This window comes from Pogona vitticeps, chromosome 6, assembly GCF_051106095.1.
Source record: "Pogona vitticeps strain Pit_001003342236 chromosome 6, PviZW2.1, whole genome shotgun sequence".
NCBI lineage: Eukaryota > Metazoa > Chordata > Lepidosauria > Squamata > Agamidae > Pogona > Pogona vitticeps.
Window position 1 is genome coordinate 886,737 of NC_135788.1, and position 22,792 is coordinate 909,528.

The window sequence follows — 22,792 nt, forward strand, 5'->3', positions numbered from 1 at the left end:
TGTACAATAAGAAACTGGACTGCAGTCGTTAAAGCAGCAACTTGGGTGAACCTTACAGATGGATGGGGGATGCAAGAGGGGCCGGGTGGGGTCAGCCCTTGAGATAAAATCCAGACCACTTTGCAAAAACCTTGGCTTTGACCCCTTTGTTCCGTCCAGTCTCGGCCCCTTCCCCCCTCCCTTCCCCCCCAGGGCTACCTTGTACTGGGCTGGGCTCCAGAGTTGGACCCGTGAACGCACCTGGGACCCAAGCAGGAACGGGGGAGGGGCTAGGGGCAGGAGGGAAGGGAGAGTCCCAGCCCTCCCTCTTCAGACATGCCGAGACACCTGCTTTCCTTCTGTTGGTCAAACTTGCTATGGTGTGTCTCATGGGGTCATGAGGTCAGTTTTTAAAAGCAAACAGCAGGAATGTGTGATGAGGGGGGCTCACCCGCTTGCCCCAGATTCCGGTCCAATTTAGATTGCCCTACACACACAAAGAGAGACGGACGGACAGACAGACAGTGTCGTGTTTTTATTGTTTTGGAAACCTCTGTGCCACACCTGACGGCACCCAGAGCAAGCACTCCGTGTCGGTCAGGGACTTGGGTCTCAGGGGAGGAGGAGGAGGAGGATGGCCCGGCCATGGGGCGGGAGGCACAGGTCAGTCTTCTTCGCTGGACTCCCAGGCAGACTCCGAGTGGCTCTCCTGGGTGCTGCTGTGGTTGCCTTCTGGGCCTGGAGGGGCTACAATCATCAGCCCAGAGTAGCAGCCCCTGCACACCGGCCGGGTGCCCCCCCTCTGCCGGCCCCTGCGCCGCGCCAGGCCGGCCCTCTTCTCCTCTCTGCCGGGCTTGTTGTTCAGCCTCTGCGCCTGCAGGGAAAGGGGTGAGATTTGCGGGAGGACCACCACGGAGGGAGGGAGGTGGTCTTCCCCTCTCTTCGGTCTAGTGGCCCCAAGGACTCTTATGCCCAAGGACTCCGGGGGTGGGGTGTCCGAGGGAACCCCCTTCCCTGCCACCCAGCTTCCTCCAGGCAGGCCAGCCACAGAAACTAGACTACATTCTCCGTTAGGCAAGGCATTCAGGCAAGCTCTTCAAAAACCCCTCCTCACATCTGCCCAAAGACTCCTGCTGAGCTCAAAAGTTCAGCCAAAGTTCTTTGTAGCTGTCTAATGATGTTAGAACTCCAGAAATATTGTTTTTATTCAAAGCAATCCTTTGATTTATTGTGTATCAGAGGGAAAAAACAGAAATTAAAAAAAGGCACCTTATAGATGAGCTGCTATATTTTATGTGAGCTTTGGCTGATAAAAGTTTACTTCCCCAGAGTGAGAGGCCATGGCTGTCCCATTTGCACGGGGCCTCCTGAGCTGGTAGGGGTGGCAACCATCCACAACGTGGCAGTGGTTCATTAGTATGAGGCAGGGCTGTCAGGCTGTGTGAATAGTTTCATTCTACAAGGTAACAACAGCAGAGTTGACACTATTGTTTTTCTTTATAGGTTTTCTTTCAATAAACTTTCTAAAACCTGCAAGTCTGGTTTGCTGCCCAACGGAGGGAGGGGCATAAGCTCTGATCCTGGTCTTAACCTCTTGGTCATTCTGCCACAGGGTGCTGTTATTTGGCGAAGGGTAACAGCCGAGACAAAGAAACCTCTCCAGGACTTCCTGAGGTTTCGTTCCTGGAGCAGAGATCCCTCCCGCCGAGAGAGGGTGGGGAAGAGGAAGCATTGCTCCTCTTTCGTCCGCTATCGCTTGCCACAGGTCAACATGGCTCCTTCTTCGATGTGTTGCTTTTGCTTCTTGAAATCTGACCAGCTGCTTTGGACACTTAACTGTGTGAGTCTTGCTGAACGTGGCCCTCGTGGGCCAGACGCGGGGAAGGGGGAAAGATTTATTCCCCGATTCGATGTCTGTCAATATTTGCCCTGGGCTGGAGACCTCCTCAATTCCTGGAAAGGGCTTGAGGCCAATCTGTCAACGTCACTGCAACCAGATAACAGTTTACGCAAAGAAAAAGGAAGGAAGGAAGGAAGGAGTTCCAAACCAATGGCTCCAGTTTAAGCTTCACTGGAAAATGGCAGGCAGTGGCTTTGAGGCCATCACGCCTGCAGGAATGTTCCCCAGCTCCCTCTGGACGGGGCAGACCTTCATCAGACCAGGCTGACCTCCTCACAACCCCTCACCCACCCCACCTGCATGAAGAGGACTAGACATTAAGCAAGCAAAAATCCCATTACAGGTTGGCCTGATGGTGGCCCCAAACCTGGGGGGAGAAGGAAGGCTTGTTCAGCCACGTTCAGCCGCCCCTGGGCTTCTGGAGGCAGGCGGTCCCCTGCCCCCCTTCTCCCCTCCCTCACGGCCACACGTACCAGCTTGCTGGACTCTGGATCTGACAGGGTGGACTCCTCAATGCCACCCATCCTTATCGCTGGGTGGGGAGGCTGCAAAAGGAGAGATGGGCATTAGAGGGAACGGAGGGTGCTGCTCCCTTTGACCGATGCTGACTCTCGGCCCTCTTGCTTGCTGCCGCCTGGTTTCAAGGGAGGCTGGATGGAGACGAGACAGGACACTTCTGGAGACCGCCGCTCCCCAAACCAGCTCCCACCAGCATAGCCACTGTCCACATGGGAGTGGGGGTGGGGGTGGGGGTCCTAAAAAGCGAAGTGCCCAGGCTCTAGGGGCGGGCAACGTGCCCTGGGGCACCTGTCCTGGTGGCTTCCCCCTCCCTCCCTCCCACCCTCCTCCCCTCCACTGGCCAAGCTTTGTCCCTCACAAGGTCTTCCTACTTTATCAGCTGATGTCGGGAAGGTCGAGGGAGGTCAACAACTCCTGCAACCTCTGTTTCCTAAAACTGTTTACGGGGGGGGGGGTTGGCTGGAGCTTCAGTCACATCTGCCATCCCCAGAAACGGGCGTCTTGAGAAGTTCTGTGCAGCGAGAAAGTTGTGCGACTTATCACATTGGAAAGGGTCCCTTTGCTGGGAGCGACCCCCCCCCTTTTAAATCGACCCTTAAATCGTCCATTGGGGAATTGCTTCAGCCCACCCACCCCCTTGCAGTGAGACCAAAAGGGACCAGCTCAGAATCAGGCTGGAGAGCCCCCTCTGTGATCCACCAAGAAACAGTTCACTCGGAACCAAGCCACCAGCAGTCCAAGCGGAGAGGGATCGCTCCATGGGATCGCAGCCTACGTCCCTCTTACAAGTGAGCCTGTAGAGATGCCCTCCCCCCCCAAATGCCTCCCCCTTCCCAGCCTCCCCTCCTCCTTCCCGCAACGTACCCATGGGCTGGGCTCCACAAGAAGCGAAAAGGTGGCGTTTTTGAAGGCAGGGGATCTTTCCTCTGGGAAGAGGGGCTGCGGGAGGAACAGACAAGACACCCAACTGACCGCCAGGCCCTTCTCTCCCATGGTGGACCCGAAAGAGCCCGTGAGCTCAAGTGAGGACAAGGAGCAGCGGTGGAAGTGCATGAGCCAACATGCCAACGAATGCCCATGAAATGCGGCGCAATACGAAGGGTGCATTCGAGGGGGGATTGGGGACCCAGAGCCTCAGCTGCCGGTCAACGGTCCCCTGTTCCTGGTGCCTCCGAGCCCATCGGGAAAGAACGCCTGGCCCAAGAGGGGAGGCCTCATCCAGACAGGGAAACATTCGGGCACCAAGGAGCCTTGTTTCTCCCTGGCAATCCCACGTGTCCGCGCCTGCCCGGCCCGCACAGCAAAAGCTTAGGGAAAGGAAACCACTCTCGACGTCCACGATCGATCCACTTCCCGGCTGTTCCAAAGACATTCTCAAGGGCTTCTGGTGGAGAACCTCAGCCGTGGGAAGGAACCCTTTCCGCGTGCAGGCAGGACGGCCGGCCCGCTCTCCCCAGACCCTTGTCCTGCGCCGTTCAGTGGCTTCTTCTGACTGACGGCACCCCGATGGGTTCTGCGAGGTCCGGGAGAGGTTCGAGGGGTGGTTGACCACGGACACTCATCAGCCCGTTTCCGTGGCCCAGGGAGGACTGGGACCCCAGTCTTCAGAGTCCTGGTCTCACGCTTTATCCACCACTACGCCACCCTGGCCTCAGGGACTAAAGTGGGGATGGGAGCCCAGTGGGGAAAAGAGGGTTAACATGACGGATCCTGGTGACCCTCCGAGCTTACCGCGGACAGAAGGGTGTAGCACCCGACGCAGGGTTGGCTCCCTCGGAGCGGCGGCCGCCTCCGGGCCTGGTCCTGCGCGGAGAAAAAGGCAGAAGTCTGTGTGTGTGTGTGTGTGTGTGTGTGTGTGTGTGTGTGTGTGTGTGTGTGTGTGTGGCCGTAGCAGAAGCTTCCACAGCCAACAGAGCTTGTGCTCGCCTGCGGGCGTGCATGCGCGCACATCACGGAATCATTTATTTTTTTCCCTTCCTTTTGAACATTTCTCTATCTGTCTTGGTGATGATTTCTGGGTGGCGTACCTAACTAACAAAAAACAACTGCAGATTTTGTTAAAATCTTTTTTTAAAAAAATATTAATTTTTTTTTAAAAAAAGTTAATCTAAACCTAAACATTAAATTGAAGGGTTCAAAACTGTCGACAAGTATTAATGCATACCTATTTCCATTTTAAAGGACAAGTTTAAATGTTTGAGAAGGCTTAGCCAATCAGAAGCTTCTGACCTGTCAAGGAGAGAAAATGCAAGGCTGTGGTCAGGTGAAGCGGCTTTGGGAGGGTATTTCAAACTTGGGGAACCCTCACAGAGAACTCCCCGTCTTTCCTAAATGGGGATTGCATTTCTCTTAACAGGGAGCATGGAGGGAAGGATCCCCTCAGTGTCTCCCAACTTTACAGGCAGGCTGATTGATTGATTGATTGATTGATTGATTGATTGATTGATTGATTGATTTATTTATTTATTTATTTATTTATTTATACCCCGCCCATCTGGTCTGGTCGACCACTCTGGGCGGCTTTCAATAAGGTGTATACGCTAAAACGTAAGAATTTTACAGACAGTCCATAACACATACAATAAAAAAACAAATAAAAAATGAAAGAAAGAAGAAAGAATTAAATATTGACAGGAGGGAAGGTTGAGATGTCTAAACTGGCACCAAATGGGTTCCAGGTAGACTAAGTATTAACTAGGCAGAGAAATACTGAATAGCAACAAAGAGAAAAAAGTTCAGTTAAGACGTTGTCTTTCCAACTTTAACCTACTGTGAAAAACAACACAATGTTGGCACCTGACGCATTCCTTGGGGAAGGTGTTTCAAAACTGGGGCTCTCACCAAGAGCAAAACAAAGCGCATCGCTACTTATGCGGTCCGTCCTCCTTATCTTTCCTTCTGGGTACAAAACGTACAGCTTATCTCAATGCAACATTTGCTGTTGTAAAACTGTTAAGTTGCAGCACTGGCAGTTTTGGTGATTTTTTCCTGCTTTCTGGGCAACGGATGTCCAGTCCCACAAAATCCAGTGCCTTTTCTTGTGATTTTCTGCCTCTTTTTTTTTTTTGATAGCCTGCTCATGTTGTGGCTTATTTCGTGACAGAGAACGAGCCGGGCGCCCCGTCCCTTTGGCATGGGAGGCTGGGTTTTTGCGTTAGAGGCTTCCATCCAATGCTTTTAATGAGGTCACAAGTAGAAAAAACAATGATATTTTTGAAAGCTTCAGTGCAGGAAAGTATTTCGAACGGTTTCTTCCACAGATTCCAAGGGTTTCCTGGGGGAAGGCGCCACTTTTAAAGTTGTGGCTTTTTTGCAGTGCGGTTTGGACAGGAACGCCAGCGGGTCCTGCTCTCATTCAGGTCAAAGGCTGGCCAAGCCTCACCCACTGGGGTGAAAGTTCTGCCCCCTCTGGATAGGCCTATATTTCACCTGAGGAAGACGCCCTCGGATCTGAGCAGGGTCCAGGCTGGGACGCCTCCTCCTCCTCCTCCTCTGAGGAAGTCCGAGGAGGCTGAAGACCCCTGGAGCTCCCAACACCCATCCTTCTACTGGCCCCCTCCCCACGCTTAGGCCGGGGGAGGTGGCTTCTGGCCCTCTGGCCCCAGGGACCTGGGAGGGGTTCTCAGAACTACAGGGTGACTGGGAGGAATATCCCCCCCCCGCGCCCCCAGCCATTTCTCTGCTGGAGCCCTTGTAGGGCTTATGTTGAGCTGAGGAGCAAAGAGGGCCTTGGAACCCAATAAATAATGATAGAGAAATGTAACTGTATTGAGCAAGTCTTGACTTCCATATATTATTCTTCGCTTATATTATTCCTTGCTGCTCTTTGCTAGGTGCTCGCTGAAGAATTTCTGGTATGGGATGGTACCAGGCACTGAAGATAAGAGATAGCTAGCTTGTCTTGCAAAAGCAGAGTTTTTTTGGGGGGAAAAAGCCATCCAAATCACGTAGAGAGGAGGGGAATGGGAGGGGAGATTTTAGAGAGACTGTGAGCTCATCAGACCAATTATTGGCCTATGAGACAGATAGGAAAATTGGGGTGGTCCTGGGGGGGCTGTTACAGGTATATAATCTTATGCACAACACTTTTCTGGCAGAGTGAGAGACTGTGATTGATTTCTTGATCACTCTCTTTTTCTCTCCACATTTGCAACTGCGTCACAATAAAGGAACTCCTTTTCACTCTCACCCCAGCTTTGTAGATTTATTTCTACTATAGGTGGGTATTTCCATAACAATAATAAAGTTCCTTTGGGCATGTGCAGTGTTTTTTTTTCCTGTCCAGAACTGTCAAGATCGGCTCAGAGGCTTGTCCGAGCCCTAGGCTCACCCCTCTTGCTGGGAATTCAGCGTCGTTGACCCTCCTCCTGATCTGGGCAAGGCCCAATCCATTCCTCCGGTTCTCAGCACCGTGGGGAGGCTTTTTTTTGCTCTACCATGTACAGATCTCTCTTCCTCCTCCTCCTCCTCCCCCCCCCCCCGGCTGCCCACCTCCTTCACACTTTCCAGTCCTCCCACTCTGTCTCGCACGGAAGCCACCCTGCTCAGTTACTAGATCAAGCACAAGAGAGCCTTTCTCCTGGGTCTGAAACCTTGCAAGGGACCGGCCGCTGGAACTGCCTGCAGTCAGACAGGATGACAAGGAAAAAGAGCCCGGGGAAGGCCTTTCTCTTTGACGATGCCCTTCCAAATCACAGGATCTGCACGGATCAGCATCTGGGTTTTCTTAAGAGTTGGCACGATCCACGTTCCCGGCCTCAAATTGGCTACAAAGGAAGTGGAAGTGGGGTGGGGGGAGGTCCAAGATGATTCCTGGCGGGTGGTGTGGTACAGTCAAGACCTTCCCCTGCTGCTGCCCAGGCCCCATCATCCACAGCAGGGCCTCTGCAGGGGCAGGTGGTGGTTGGCAGTGGGTAGCCGATGCCTCTTTTCTCCGGACCCTTGAGCGGGGGGGGGGGGGCCTGCTGCCTGCCCTGAGCCCCAAACAGAAGGAAGGTGGACCAGGGTGTGGGGGAGCACGGCCGTTTGGGAGCCCCCTTCCTCCCAAAGGAGCTGCTCCTGCCTCTGAGGTGGGCTTGGCTGATCTCGGGGTCCTGACTGCACTACCCTCCCCCACCCCTCCTCCCCTCCCCTCCCTCCCCCACCCCACCGGACGAAGGCTCACCTTCCTTCCCAAAGAGGCGGCCAAGGCAGCCGGCTCGAGAGCCAGGGCCACAGCTCCCAAGAGCAGCCAGGAGCGCTTCATGCTTCGCAGGCTCCCCTGGCCCCAGAATCAGGCCCCGGAGGGCAGCAGGGGTGAGGTGGGAGGAAACGGCGTCCCTGGACTCTGCCTCTCCCAGTTGTTTCAGGGGGAACTGGCTGCCAATGGACTGCTCAGGTTGCTTAATCATTAGCGATGCTTAGGAGACCCCCCCCAAAGGTAGTGAACCACACACACACACATACACACACACAGTCTTGTGGCATCTGTTCACTAAAGGCTTTATTTTATTTATGTTGGATATTTATCCAAATGTCTTGCATACTAGCCTGGCTAGGGAGGGGAGGGGAACCTCAGGCCCCAAAGCTGAGTCCCTCTGCTACTCTACATTTTCCTGCACGTTTTGGTCATGCCCTCTGAGGGGATCGTCCACACCGTGGCATCCTTCCCAGTATTTTTTGTTGCAGAGTTTTGAATGTTGGCTAAATTCCTCTGGCTATGCAATGGAAGGGCAGGGATTCACAGAACCGTATTGCTTCAAGTCCTCCCCCCTCCCATTTCGTTCATCCTTTTTCTCATCAACTAGCACTCACAGTCCCAGTAACTCACTCTGAGACAATAATAGGAGACAGAATAAAAGGTTTCTTTACTTACAATTGAATAGATCTACAAATTCATTCATTTATTTATTTTATTAGATTTCTACCCCAGCCACCTAGACCAAAGGTCTACCTACTCTGGGCGGCATTACAAATTTAAAAACAGTCACACCAATGAAAGGATGATTGGCTTGTGCCACACCTTCTCCAAGAAGCATGCATATGGAACATAGAATCAATGCAGATAAATAAAGCTTGTAGAAATAGACAACCCAATGTTACCTGGAATTACCACAACAACGTAGACTTATATTTTGATATTCAGATGCATATTAATTTGATCATCTCAATTGGTTTGGTTTCATTCCGGAGTTAACTCTTTACTGCAATGAATATCAGCTGTGAAGAACAACACCGGCTTCTGATTTTTCCTTGGAGGTCTATGGAATTTTTAGGGGCTCCCAGGGAGGGTCCAAGCATTGGTGGTGCCAACACACAAACACAGACACCTCTCAGAGAAGGAGGCTTACATACCATCAAAGGTGGGATCACCTATTCGTCTAGAAAGCCATTCGGTGACGAAGCTGAATATTCTTTGGTATCTGGGTGGCTTTGTTTTATACTTCTTGGCTACTTTCTCCTCCAAGGGAAGCAGCGGTTCCCCGCGGCCAATCTTGTTCACAATCACTGCCATCTCCTTCACCGTCTCCAGGGATTTGATCCGCTCCTGGAAGCCAGCCTTCGCTTCCTGCTTTTCCGATTCGATCAGTAAATCAATGTGTTCTGGAGTGGCCATTGGGCTGGGCCTCAAGGCGATTTCCTGCAGGCGCTCGATGCTCCGAGACGACTCCTCGATCAGTTCAAGCACTTGGACCTTCACCCCTTCGTACTCCTCAGAGAGCTGCTCAAAGATTTTGGCCGTCGTCATCACTTCCCCGCAGGCTTTCTCATATTTCTTCTTGATCTGGGCGTACGTTTGCTTCTCCTTCACCGTGGTGTATTCCCAACGGTACTTCTGATTGAAATGTACATTCCAGAAACATTTCCCAGGGCAAACGGTGCAGTATTGGTGAATATCCATCGCGGCGCACTTGTGCTTGTCCTTATCGTTTGGGATAAAACAAGGGTAGTGACAGGTGAAGCTGCATTTCTGGCAGTTGGTTAGAAACCCGTCCGTCACCTCCAGTTTCCGCGTTACCGGCTTCTCGATCTCCACCTGGAAGTCCTTGTTGGCGTTCATCTCGCCTTCGTGGTGCTCCAGCGCTTGCTTCGTCTTCCTGATTTCTTCCAGTTTCAGCAGACCAAGTCTGATTTGAGGCTGCAGGCCTTCAATCGCGATTTCCAGCCTCTTCCGCTCTCGAAGCACTTCTCGGGTCAGCCGTAAACTCTTGGCCTCCAGACCCAACAGAGATTCAAAATAGCTCTTCATGCTTGAAATTCCCATTTTCCAGAACATTGCAGAGAAGTCAGGGCTGTTCTCGTGAGCTGCAGAATTGCTGGCAAACAATGCTGAATTGTTGAATTTAAAGTGAACAGGGCAGCCACTGTCATCTTTCGCACACGGCACCTCGGAGGCTAAAACAGCTTGGAGGACAGGAGGAGTCTGTCCATCTGCAAACGTGACCAGGAGCTGTACGTTGGTTTTTATGTCCTTCCCAAAGATGGACAGCACCGAGTCAAAGATATATTTCTGGGTATGTGTCAAACGAGCCAAGGAGGCTTGGACCACAAAGCAAACACCGTCAATATGGTCGATTCCCCCCGGAGTTGAGAAAAATTCCCGCACCTTCTCCGTGATCAGTTTGTCATTCTCTATTCCTCTGGTGTCCCCAAATCCTGGTGTGTCAATGATCGTTAAGTGATAGGAGATCTGGAAGCCCCTCCTGTAGTTGATTTCATAGGCCGTCACCTCCGAGGTCTGACTCTGATCCTGGCCTCGGCGGGTCTCTTCGTGGATGAGCTTGAACCGGAAGGGGTCCTCCCACTGCACACCCAGGATGTAGTTGGCCATGCCGTTGATGAGGGTGGTCTTCCCTGACCCCGTGGCCCCCATCATCATGATCACTTTGTGTTTGATTCGAGGGTCGTTGTGCCCTAGCCTGTATTTTATGAAAGTGGAGGAAGAAGAGACAGACTTTTGCAACGGAAGGTGATAAATCGAGAGGGACTCCTCTTCTTGTAAGAGTGTACTCTGCTTCACCAGATTATCTACTGCTCTTTGGTCTCCTGGCTGTGAAACATCTCGTTCTGGTGCAACTGCAGGCCTCTCGCACGAAGCACGCACCGCACCCTTGCTCCTAACTGGCTTGCCGTCCTGCTCTGCTGCTCTGTCGCCTTCCTGAGAGGGTTTCCTGTTCTCTTCCTCCGCCTTCCCAGGGCCGCTTGGTTGGCCACTGCTGTCCGGCCCTGCAAGGCTGACCTCCTGGCAGGTGGGGGGGATGGCATGATGCACCCCCTCTGGGTTCTCAGGTTCTCCTGGGGAACCGAGAGGAAGCGTCGCCACGGGGTCACTCACGTCACTGCTTTCACTGGGCCCAAGCCTGCCCAAAGCGGCGTAGCGGAACTGGTACGTGGTCTGGGGACGAAGCCCCGTCACGGTGAAGGTCTCCTGCTTGTTCGATGTATTTGCGGCCATCCAGGACCCCTGCCCGACGATCCTGCTCTCTATCCGATAGCCAGAGATGCCTCCTTCACCAAAGGGTGCAGGCTTAAAGATGAGCTGGACGGCATCGTGGCTGATCTCCCCCATGCCAGGAGGGAACGGCTTGGAAGGTGGTGTGACAAACCCAGACCTACTGGGATCTATCACACAGTTACTAAGCTGCCACCAACCATTCCCTATAATAAGTCACACAGACCAGGGATGGATTTTTAAACAACAAAAGAATAAGGTTTATTTTAAATACAAACAGGGTAAATAAAACAATCAGGTGAATAAAATAAAGTAACGTGGCTTATTCTCACACACACAAGCATACAGTTTGGTTCACCTAGAACCTTTAACTTAAAGCACAGACCCTGAACCCATCAGTTCTGGCTAACCAACAGACCCCTGAACCTTTCAGGCTGGTACTCTGACACACAGTAGTACCCTGTCAGACACCCAGACTCCCACAACAGCTTCTTCTTCCCCAGCTGCTGCTTCGTCCCAACCCAGTGTCTCACAGTCTGTCTCAGCATCTCCCTTCACCACACAGGCATCACATATTTATACAGTACAGCCCCTCCTCCTGATGTCCCGCCTTCCACTCCCCATAGGATGGAACTTTCCCTCCAAACCCATGACAGACAGGTAACATCAGTGCTGTTATGTAACACCTCCCCTCTTTAAAAGTTGTTTTGTAGGGGGAAAGCTAAGGTGCTTTTTCCCAAAAAACAACCTGTATAAAACACACAACACCAATTATACCTACCATATTATACTTACTTACATTCTAAGTTAAACATTTCAAATAGGCATTTAAACATTTACCATATACATTACATCAATTTACCTTTATTAATACAAACCAATTTAAAACCAGGTACATTTTAACTTTTTGTTTTCATTATATACATATAGTCCATGTTCTTTCGCCGTCTTCAGTCTTCAGGTCTTCTTGATAAGGCGTCAGCAACACAGTTCACTGACCCTCTGACCACCTTCACTTCAAAGTCATAGTCCTGTAAGTTCAAAGCCCACCTCATAAGTTTGCTATTGTGGGTTTTCATAGTCTTTAACCATTGCAATGGTGAATGGTCAGTACACAGAATAAAATGTCTTCCCCAGATGTAAGGCTTGGCCTTCTGGATCGCGTAGACTATGGCCAAACACTCCTTCTCCACGGTTGCCAAATGTCTCTCACCTTTTTGAAGTTTCCTACTCAGGTAGGACACCGGATGCTGGTCACCATTCTCATCCTCCTGGCACAGAACTGCTCCTACCCCGCTGTTAGACGCATCGGTGTAGATGATGAACTCCCGGTCGAAGTCTGGAGCACGCAGGACAGGATAGTTGATTAACGCCTCCTTCAACCTCTGGAACGCCGCCTCACAGTCGCTGGTCCACGGGATGCGGTCATCAGCCTTCTTCCTCGTCAGATCGGTCAGCGGAGCCGCAATCTCGCTAAACCTCGGGATGAACTTTCTGTAGTAGCCCACCAACCCAAGAAATGATTTGACTTTTCTCTTGGTGGTGGGTCTAGGCCAATCTCGAACAGCTTCTATTTTGGCCTCCAGGGGTTTTATCACTCCTCCCCCTACCTTGTGACCCAAGTATTTTCTTTCTGGGATACCCAGCTGCAGTTTGCTCTCTCTGCAGAGCCTAGGCCAAAGCACTTCCTCCCCTGGGTTAAAGCGCCTCTCCCTGCCTTCCTGGTCATCCCAAGCTTTCTTTCTGACCTTTTGAGCTGGCAGGGTCTCTGCTGCTAGCTCTAGGTTTCTCCTTAGGTCATTCATCAAGGTGTCTATGTAAGTCACAACGTCTTGTGGGTCACCCTGGGCGATCTGCCCCCAACCCTGCTCGATCAAATCAAGGGGCCCTTTCACCCTTCTCCCAAATAGAAGTTCAAATGGACTGAACCCGGTACTGGCTTGTGGCACTGATCGATACGCAAACAAAAGGGATTGCAGCTTCTGGTCCCAATTGTTTGGATTCTCTGCCAAGTAAGCCCTAATCATGCGCATTAGAGTCCCATTGAACTTCTCAGTTAACCCATTACTTTCAGGATGATAGGCAGTGGTTTCCTTGTGCTTAATTCCACAGATCTGCCATAAGCGTTTCATGAGCTTTGATGTGAACGATGCTCCCAAATCTGTGATTATCTCTGAGGCAAATCCCATCCTGGACATATACCCCACCAAAGCATCGGCCACTGTGTTAGTCTCAATGTTAGTCAAGGGTATGGCTTCAGGATACCTTGTGGCATGGTCCACAATTGTTAGGATGAACCTGTTCCCCCTCTTTGTGGCCTTGGGCAAAGGTCCCACTATATCCACCCCTATGCATTTGAACGGAGTGTCAATCACAGGCAAAGGGCACAACTTTGCTTTGGTCCTGTCGCGGTTATTCCCCTGCCTTTGACACACATCACATTGTTTACAGAACTCCCTGATCTGCTTCCCTATGTCAGGCCAGTAGAAATTCTGTGTGATTCTCTGCTGTGTCTTGTTCACTCCTAAGTGCGCAGCAAACATGTCAGAGTGACCCCTTTGTAAGATCATAGGGCGATACTTTTCAGGTACCACCAGCTGACTTCTGATCCCATCTCCCCCTTTTGAGATATTCCTCAGGGTTTCTCTATATAAAATCCCCTTTTTCTCCAGAAATCTCACTGGGGTCTCAGGTGTTAGCTGGGCGTCAGTCACCTGTTCAAAACACTTTTGGAGAGTGGCGTCTGCCTTTTGCTCCTGTCCAAATCTGCTGTCTGTGGTTAAGGTTTCCACCACAGCTTCTGAACTTCCCCCACCTGCTTCCGTCTCTGGCTCATCATTACCCCCCTGAACTGTCCCTGTGGTGGCTTGTGAGCGTGTAATCACTAGCACCCGTTTCACATGTTCAGCCAGGTCATTTCCCACGAGCACGGCTGCTGGCAGAGTCGATGAAATCGCTATCCGCCAATCTCCCCTCCAGCCTTGAAAGTTGACAGGTACCTCTGCTACTGGCAGAGAGATTATCTGCCCCTCAATCCCTGCCACCTTCATGCTCTCATTTGGGATTATAAACTCCCTAGGGATGATATCTGGATGGCACAGGGTTACCTGGGAACACGTGTCCCGCAGCCCCCTATACTGACGGTCAAGTATTCCTACGTCCACCCCTGCTGTCTCAAACAACTGAGAATCTGTTTTTATCAGCAAGCAGCGCTTTACCTCCAGAAGAGGACCATTTTCCTCAGCCTGATCAGCAGAGGCAGCTGTCCCAGACTGAGTAGCCATGGCAACAGGCTCCCTCTGTGACACTGAGCCTTGCTCTTTCTGGACACAGAACACAGCTTTTGGCTTGGTCCCACTAGAATTCTGAGGCACCATTCCTTTTAGCTGCTTTAATTTCTCACACTCTGAGATTAGATGACCCTTTCCCTGACAGAAATAGCATTTTCTGGTATATTTTGATTCTCTCTCATCTTGTTTTGGTTTTCCCTCCAAAATCTGAGGTCTTGGTTTCATGTCTGAGGGCTTCCCTTCACCATGGGCCCCTCCCCCTTGCTGGCTTTTCCCTGGTCCCTGAGAGTACTTGCTGTAGGTTTCTTTGGGTTTACCTACAGATTTCCCCTCACCCAAGGGCTTTCTTATTTGGGAGATAAAATCCGCGATTTCTGCGGCTGCTGCCACAGATTTCGGTTTCCTTTCCCTCACCTGGAATTTCAATTCCCCATGCAGAACTGAATAGAACTGTTCCAGGGCTATCAAGTCTTTAAGCTGTTCATAGGTCTCTGTCCCCTCCTGCGATAGCCATTTCTCAAGCAGCCTCACCAATTGGGCCCCCACTTGGGTAAAAGTCTGTTCTGGCTTCTTGGTAAGGGACCTGAATCTTTGTCTCAGCTGCTCTGCATTTATCCCATGTCTTGCGAACACCAGTTTTTTAAACTCTGCAAAATCTTTCATCCGTTCCTCAGGCATCTCGGCATAAACCTCAGCCAGGCTACCACTGATTAAAGACCGCATGATGGTCATCTTCTCAGTTTCCCTCACTGAGAAGTCCACAAACGCTCTTTCCACTAAGGAAAAGAACACCTCAGGACAATCTCCCTTGTGGTACACAGGGAATTTCTTCAGGTCAGCCTTAGACAATTGGCCTCCCTCAGAATCCCTATTATTATTATTGTTCTGGTTCATCAGTTCCAGTTTTCTTAATTCAAACGCCATTTTCTCTCTCTCCATTCTTTCTTCAAATTGCCGCTGTTTCTCTCTTTCCCTTTGCTCCATTTCCCTCACCCTCAGTTCATGCTGTTGGGCTAGGAGTATTTTCCTGAGTTCTGGGTCCTGCTCTCCTGTGCTGTCACCTTGCACTGAGCCAAATTCATCCTCAGAACCTTGGTCAATCTGGGGGTCTTTCACTTCACTCATTTCTGCTACTTGGCTTCGAGTCAAGGGCATAACCCCCCCTCAGAACAGGCTGCTTTAAAAAGTCAAGCCTCAAAATAAAACGATCACTTTTTTTCCTTTTTGCCTCAGAACCAGCTCTCCCCAGAGATTGCTGCTGTTCTTCAGCACTAAATTTGCAACAGTATCGAGTCAGAGCCTACCCCCCTCTGCTGGGCCTCTCAGCTGGCAAGCTAGCTCACTGTTGCTACGCAGTTTTGCCTCAGCGTTTTCCCGCCAAAATCAGGCTGCCTCAGAGCACCTTAATCTAAGTCTCCCCAGTTGGCACGTTCTTCTACTAGTGCACCTCCCCGTGAGGTACACCTAGAAGATTACCTACGCGCCTCAGACTGTCCCTGACTAGACCCCCCTTGCTCTGGGCACACTTGCCAAGGCTTTGCTGGACCGCTGGACAACTGGACCAGTCGTATCCCACACGCTGGACACCAATCAATGTGACAAACCCAGACCTACTGGGATCTATCACACAGTTACTAAGCTGCCACCAACCATTCCCTATAATAAGTCACACAGACCAGGGATGGATTTTTAAACAACAAAAGAATAAGGTTTATTTTAAATACAAACAGGGTAAATAAAACAATCAGGTGAATAAAATAAAGTAACGTGGCTTATTCTCACACACACAAGCATACAGTTTGGTTCACCTAGAACCTTTAACTTAAAGCACAGACCCTGAACCCATCAGTTCTGGCTAACCAACAGACCCCTGAACCTTTCAGGCTGGTACTCTGACACACAGTAGTACCCTGTCAGACACCCAGACTCCCACAACAGCTTCTTCTTCCCCAGCTGCTGCTTCGTCCCAACCCAGTGTCTCACAGTCTGTCTCAGCATCTCCCTTCACCACACAGGCATCACATATTTATACAGTACAGCCCCTCCTCCTGATGTCCCGCCTTCCACTCCCCATAGGATGGAACTTTCCCTCCAAACCCATGACAGACAGGTAACATCAGTGCTGTTATGTAACAGGTGGCTCCAGACTGGTGCTGACCAGCTCTCCCTCTTCATACAGGTATATGGAAACTCCTGGGTGGTCCTGATCCGGCAGCGCACTCACGACCAGCTTTGTGTCCTCGGAGGCTAATGGGGCAAGTCCCAAGAAAGCCTTGGCCATTCCACGTGCCCTCCGGATGACCCCTCTGTCCTCAAACCACAATTTGGAATCCGGCACCTTATTGGCAGAAGCAGGCGGTCCGTGACGTGGGCTTTTTTTCAAGGCCAGCGAATTTTCCAGCTCCGAGATATACGGCTCCTCATCCTGTAAAGAGCAGAACACGAAGGCAATGACGCGCTTCAGCAACGGATTGGCGAGGACGCGGTCCAGTTCCTTCTTGGTGGCTACGACTTCCACTCCTTTCAGGACATCGAGGTAGCTGTTGACCAACATCATCTCCTTCTCTCTGTTCTCTAGAAAGGCACCCAGGGGCTCAGAGCTGAAGAGCGCCTGCCGCTGGTTGGTCAAAATGCCTGCGAGGGCTTCCTCCTCTTCCTCCCCCCTGCGGATCAGTGGGATGGTCTTAGCCAGGCGTTTCTGGAGGTTCGCTCGGAACTGGTGAATCAAACCTTGGAACTGCTGGAGTTTTCTCTTGATTCCAGGGAAAGCCACGGCGGCAGGATTTCTAGCCAGATCGTTGCACTGCAGATCTTTTTCCAGCAGCTGCTGCAGCATATCCTGTATTTCAGAAACATGCTCCGAACTGATTTCACGGAAGGGGCACTCCGCTTTGGAGCCCAGCTGACTCAAAGGGTGCAGCCAGATACGCACAGGGACCGCCTTCTCTGGCAGCAGCCTGGGCAGGGTGGAGTAAATGTCCAGGGCTTCTTGAAAAGTCACGGGGTGGTCCTCCAGAACAACATCGCCATGAATCCTGCAGGTGATCTTCTCGATCCTTGCTTGGTCCTCCTCAACCCTCTTGGCCATCCCTTCGCCTTCCTCTGAAAGACACCTGGGTATCCTTTTCACCAGGGCTTGGAGGTCCCGCCGGATTTCGTCCAGGTCCTCGGAGGGAGGAACCTCTTGATCAAACACAAAGAAGACTTGAGCCCCATACTGGGCGCCGGTCACCACGTGGGTGGCTGTCTGTGGGTGGCAGGCGCCGGGACAAGGGAGGTTTGCCACATGGAGATGCTTGACCAGGGTGGTCATTGAATACTGAAGGGTGACCCGAGCCTGGTGGCCGGAGCTCCTGCTGTCCTCCAGAAATCTGGCCGACCCTTTGGCTTCCACCAGCTTGCACAGCAGGCTGGCCTTGAGGGACTCCGGAACCTTTAAGGCGGAGAGTTTGTCTTCTAGGGTGTCCGAGTCCAGGACGTGAGTTTTGCTCCCAGGGTTTGGCATCATTCGGATGTTCTCTCTCAAGGTCTGCTCATCCCATAACAGGGCCCCTGGGAAATGAGAAATGCGGAATGCTTTAATTGAAAGTCTTTTGAATTAAAGAGAGGAGACAGAAACTCCCCCACGTTGGCACCGTGGATGGCAGTACGTAATGCTGTCATCAGGAGGACTACCCGGTGTTGTTCGTCCCAGAATATTTCGGAGGCCGCACAGGCTGGCCCACGAGGACAAGTGTGGGCCCCCCTCGCCTCAAGGCCAGGCAGCCTCCTGGGCAGCCCAGCCCAGCCCTGCCTCCTAAAAGCAACTCTAACCAGAGAAAACAAGGTCAAGGGCTCCGGGTTCTACCCAGGGTAGGTGTAGTGGATAGAGGGTTGGACTAGAACTCAGGAGGCCTGGGTTCAAATCTCTGCTCAGCCACAGAAACGCACTTGGGTGTGTGTGTGTGTGTGGGGGGGACTGGCAAAACCATTCCCTGAACATCCCATTTACTTTGGAAACCCTTTAAAGGTCACTGTAAAACCACTCATGGTGGCCTAGTTGTTGCAGTTTAGTCGTTAAGTCGTGTCCGACTCTTCGTGACCCCCTGGACCAGAGCACGCCAGGCCCTCCTGTCTTCCGCTGCCTCCTGGAGTTGGGTCAAATTCGTGTTGGTCGCTCCAATGACAAATGCACCTAATTTTTACAGGTGGTTCCTTGTGTATCTCTCTGTGTGTGTGTGTGTGTGTGTGTGTGTACATACACACACACACACACACACAGAGACACAATTTACATACTTTTAACAAATAAAAGCTGGGTCGATATGTCAGTGCCTTAATGCACTAGACTTATATTTTGGCACAAATAATCCGAGGTTAGAAGAGGATGGTGATCAGGGAAAGAAGGAGAGGGGAGAGGTAGAAGGCAGGGCAGGGAGAGAGGGGAGGTCTGCTGCCAAGGCTGTTTGGCCACTGGTGGCCGGAGGGGGCCCCACAGGGAAAGGAATGGAGAGAATGAGGAAGGAAGGAAGGAAGGAAGGAAGGAAGGAAGGAAGGAAGGAAGGGAGGGAGGGAGGGAGGGAGGGAGGAAGGAATGAGCATTTAGACTTCCTTGGCTTCACAATTAGGGAAACTCTGACGTTTGCCTACAGTTACCTGGGATGGGGGCCTCTTTGCAACCGTCATACAGCATCCCAAGCTGGAGCTGACGTCCAAGGGCCAAGCTCTCCATTGGATGACTTGATCTGGCCATGGTTCTGCCTCCGCCTTCACCTGTATGGGATGTGGGAGGGGAAAATCCTTCAAGGACCTGAGCATGTTTCAATGCTGAAAGCAACCTTTGTCAGCTGAGATACGACAGTAGAGGTGAAATACACACACAGCATGTAAATAAAGCAAAGTGCGCGAAGTTAGGGCTTGTCACCACCATGCTGTAAATTCTTCACGTCTTAAGACACTAAACTTTGCATTAAAACTTTGCTAACATTAATGTTGTATTTTAATGATGGAAGCCACCTTTGGTCCTTTTAAGGAGAAAAGTGGGGGTCTAAGAACATCTGGGGATGCAGTGAAAAAGGATGTAGGACCAGAAAATGTCAAAGCAATCGCAGTATGGTTACCACAGTAAGACTTTGGTGGTCTAGGCCAGTGGGTCCCCCAGAGGTTCTTACGACTACAACTCCCAGAGGTCTGAGCCAGCATAGCTTAGAGGTGAAGGCTTCTGAGATGTTAGCGCAAGAACATCTGGGGACCTAAGGCTGGAAACCTCTGGTGTAAATATTCTGGCCAGTCCCAGAGGGATTCACTTGGAAACTACTAGCTTGTAACCTCAAAAGGAACTGGTTATGAGTAACTAAGTTACTGAGTTACTTCCAAATCCTGATCTGGTCACCCTAACACAGAACAGGACGAAGCAATGGCAAAAGGCTTTCTTCCAGGCAGAGTTGGAAAAGCTTTCGAAAAGGACATGGGGAGTTTCTGAATCGGCCGACTCAGCACCACCGAAAGGGCATCAGTCCGAAGGGTACTGAGTGTTACTTTCATGGGTGTGCAATTCATGTCCCTGGCTGGAAAGCCGACTTACCGTAGTTGCAGGACCTGGCAGGGGTCGGGAACTCAGTTCCCGGCTGCACCTGGGTAGCCCTGGGGAAGTGGTACAGTCCCAGGAGGGGGGGGGGGGACACAAAAATCACTTTCAAGTGTTCTCAACCAAGAAAAAAGCGGAAAGCGTTACCAGAAGTTTTTATCAGCTTGACTGTATGCATGTAATATCATTCTTAAAACTCCCGTCAGTTTTCTGGTGGGCCATGCCAGAACTTTTTTTTTTAAAAGATCTAGTTCTGTTGACTCAATAGTGTCAGCCAGGCTGTGTTGTTGCCTTATTGACTGGTTATGCTGGATCCCACTAGGCTGCTGTGTATGTTGCCACGTACGCAATAAGAACCGTGTGCCAAGAAGTCCAATTCTGACTTATGGCAATCCTTTTCAGGGTTTTGTAGCCAGAGAGTCCTCAGATGTAGTTCCCCACTCCCTTCTTCCGGAGGCAGTTCCGGGACTGTGTGCAGCTTGCCCAAGGCCACCCAGGCTGGCTCTTCTTGCAGGAAGGGAAATGGAATGGGAATGTAGGGAATGGAATTTTCTGGGATGCACCGTGGGGAGTGCTGTCTGGAGCACGGCGCAGACAGGCGGGTTCACTCTTAAAAACGGCAGGCAGACCCTGTCTTTGCTGGAGCCAAACCAGCCTGCCCCCCAGAGCATTCCAACCTGCACCTTTCTGCCCCCCCTGTCAAGGGGCTTCTACTTTTTTGGGGGGAGCGAGTAGGATTGTGTGGTTTGTCTGTAACACATATGGTTGCTGGGAACCGACCCAAGGAAGACTTCCTCTTTCCATTTCAACATGGCTGGTGGGGACTAAACAGGGTTCCTTCCGGTCCATAGGCCATCTGGAGGCAAAGATAGCACCAAGCAGCATCCCAGAATTCTGATCGATCGACTCTATTTTGCTCACTCCAGTCTACTCCATCTTACAAGCAGGACAGAAAAGCATAAATACTCATGATTCTTCACTTCTGTTTTCTTTATAGCATTGGCTCCCTCCAACGTCAACCCTTTGGTATTGCATCTCAAAAGAAATGACCACTGCCCCTTCAAGAGAAAATTATTGTTCCTGAAGCAGCTGAAGTTTGGTCACGGAATGGCACAAGATCTGAAGAATTTGTTATTTTGTTATTTTATTGTTTCTGTCTATAATTGTTGTAAACTGCCCAGATGGGCATTAAGTAAGTAAGTAAGTAAGTAAGTAAGTAAGTAAGTAAGTAAGTAAGTAAGTAAGTAAGTAAGTAAGTAAGTAAGTAAGTAAGTAAGTAAGTAAGTATCAGAACACCTTTGAAAGCACTTAAAAATGCCTTTTAAAAGAAGTTTTGAAAATAACTAAGAAAATAATGTAATAGTAAAAATAGTCTTGTAACTACTCACGATATTACTTTTGAAATGCTGGGTCTACACCCTTAGGGTTACACCCTCATTATTCAAAATGTAACTTCAGTAGGGCCCCTGTGTCTGCAGGCTCGGTAGCCAAAAGCAAAGCCTGCTGCTTATATGCCGCTCCCCATAGCGCTTCAAGCACTCTCTGGGCAGTTTATAATTTAATTATGCAGGCTACACATTGCCTCCCCCCCAGGGAGCTGGGCACTCATTTTACCGACCTTGTAAGGATAGAAGGCTGAGTCAACCTTGAGCCGGCTACCTGGGATTTGAACCCCAGGTCGTGAGCACAGTTTTGGCTTCAGGACAGCAGTTTAACCACTGATTCACTTATCCTGAAAATATTAAAGATATTAAAAGAAATACAGTATCCTACAGAATACTTACCAATAATGAAATTGCTTGTAACCAGGTGCTGTCAAACTCTGGGCCAAACTGCAAATGAAATACATTTGGTGACCCTTTTCATAGCAAAAAGCATTTTCAATCTTAATAAACAGTCTTTTACAAATATTAGACATGACAATACAAATATGAACATTAAGAAGAGCAGAAAGACGCTGTGAAACTAAAACTGTAATTGAGAATAAGCACTAGACGCTGCCCCACTGTGGGGCAGGAAAATGCGGATGTCCACACAAGTGACCCTAAAATGGCTGGACTCCCGGCTGTCCTGCTTTGGCGACAGGACGAGAAAAGGGCGGATTCTCTGGAAAAGCCCAAAAGACACTGGGAAAGGTGGGAGGCAGCAGGAAAGGAGGAGGAGCTAACACGAGATGGCCGGACTGCCTCAAGGAAGCCACGACGGGCTGGAGAAGCGTGCACGGCCGGAGGCCGCACGTCCTCGGAAGGGACTCAGGGCCGCGGGTGGGGGGCTGGAAAGGCTGGCCGCGGTTGGAACCGGCCAACAAAGGGACCTCCCGACCGACCTTCCGGCGGAGCGAAGAGTCCCCAATCTAACATTTCGGACGCAACAGGGGCCCGACCGTGGAGCATGTGCAGAGCGCCTTCCGACTATCCCTCCCGCGCCCAGGGCGGGGCCAGCCAGGGGCTCGGGCGGCGGCAACCGGGAGGGCGCGCCCCCCGGCTCTTGCTGCGGACGGCTCCGTAAAGCCTCCCTTTTCACGGGCAGTCTACCCGTGAGCGCCCGTGGCTGGAGCGAGGGGGCGGGTAAGGGAGCAGGGCCGAGGTCTGAACCTCCCGGAGGCCGGCGGAGGTTCTGGGCGGCCCGCTGGCCACGGGCGGGAGAGGTTCCTGGACGGCAGGGCCGAGGGGCGCCCCTGCCCTTCCTTCCCCTTTTGCCGCTCCTGCGCCAGGAGCCCCCCCCCCCCCCGCCGGCGCGCCTTCAGACGCGGCCTTCCAGCGTCTCTCAGCCGCCTGGCGCCCTTTGCAAGGAGAAAGGCGGCGGGGGGGGGGGGGCGGCCAAAATATTTGCAATCCATCAGAGGAACAAACTCCAGGGCGCCGGGGGCGCTCCCTGGATCGGGCGCGGGCAGGAGGACCAGCCGTGCCCCGCGGAGCGCACTCACCTGCCCCGACGTGGGCGCAAAGGCGGCGGCGGCAGCGGCGCAGAGTCCCGTCGCGTCCGGTCCCGTCCGGGCTAGGCTCCGGGAGAGGTGCCCCCCGCCGCCTTTATAGCGCCACGCCACCCCTTTCGCTTTTCGTTTCCCTTTCCCCGAAAGGGACGCGTTTCTTCGCCGCCGCCGCCCA

General features: G+C 51.6%; 2 protein-coding genes across 5 annotated transcripts; both read right to left on the reverse strand.

The window, feature by feature from the left end:
* Positions 1 to 499: 499 nt before the first annotated feature.
* On the reverse strand, positions 500 to 8,193 carry LOC144583768 (uncharacterized). 2 transcript variants are annotated; one of them, XM_078378461.1, is made up of 5 exons: positions 7,563 to 8,193; positions 4,130 to 4,201; positions 3,263 to 3,337; positions 2,353 to 2,424; positions 500 to 853 (listed from the first exon to the last, which is right to left on the reverse strand). In XM_078378461.1, the coding sequence occupies exons 1-5, from the start codon at positions 7,641 to 7,643 to the stop codon at positions 644 to 646; spliced, it is 510 nt and encodes a 169-aa protein (XP_078234587.1). In that variant the 5' UTR covers positions 7,644 to 8,193; the 3' UTR covers positions 500 to 643. The 2 variants fall into 2 exon arrangements, with proteins under 2 accessions (XP_078234587.1, XP_078234588.1); XM_078378462.1 differs by lacking the exon at positions 500 to 853 and adding an exon at positions 883 to 1,435.
* A 27-nt stretch (positions 8,194 to 8,220) lies between these two features.
* LOC110082574 (uncharacterized) lies at positions 8,221 to 22,750 on the reverse strand. 3 transcript variants are annotated; one of them, XM_078378459.1, is made up of 5 exons: positions 22,612 to 22,746; positions 21,470 to 21,517; positions 18,755 to 18,871; positions 16,256 to 17,671; positions 8,221 to 10,969 (listed from the first exon to the last, which is right to left on the reverse strand). In XM_078378459.1, exons 3-5 carry the CDS (start codon positions 18,849 to 18,851, stop codon positions 8,724 to 8,726), a joined length of 3,759 nt encoding a protein of 1,252 aa, XP_078234585.1. In that variant the 5' UTR covers positions 18,852 to 18,871; positions 21,470 to 21,517; positions 22,612 to 22,746; the 3' UTR covers positions 8,221 to 8,723. The 3 variants fall into 3 exon arrangements, with proteins under 3 accessions (XP_078234585.1, XP_078234586.1, XP_078234583.1); XM_078378460.1 differs by having other exon boundaries at positions 18,755 to 18,945; XM_078378457.1 differs by having other exon boundaries at positions 18,755 to 21,517; positions 22,612 to 22,750.
* Between the last annotated feature and the right edge of the window lie 42 nt (positions 22,751 to 22,792).

Bases quoted from the DNA above. Each gene is read 5' to 3' on its own strand.
- LOC144583768 (XM_078378461.1), bottom strand. From the start codon at position 7,643: ATGAAGCGCTCCTGGCTGCTCTTGGGAGCTGTGGCCCTGGCTCTCGAG. The intron at 2,425-3,262 runs GTACGTTGCGGG...CTCCTTTTGCAG, and splicing joins TTGTGGAGCCCAGCCCATGG to CCTCCCCACCCAGCGATAAG. The intron at 854-2,352 runs GTACGTGTGGCC...CTTTCCCTGCAG, and splicing joins ATCCAGAGTCCAGCAAGCTG to GCGCAGAGGCTGAACAACAA.
- LOC110082574 (XM_078378457.1), bottom strand. From the start codon at position 18,851: ATGGCCAGATCAAGTCATCCAATGGAGAGCTTGGCCCTTGGACGTCAG. The intron at 17,672-18,754 runs GTAACTGTAGGC...CTCATTTCCCAG, and splicing joins CAAAGAGGCCCCCATCCCAG to GGGCCCTGTTATGGGATGAG. The intron at 10,970-16,255 runs CTGTTACATAAC...TTGTCACACCAC, and splicing joins CAGCACCAGTCTGGAGCCAC to CTTCCAAGCCGTTCCCTCCT.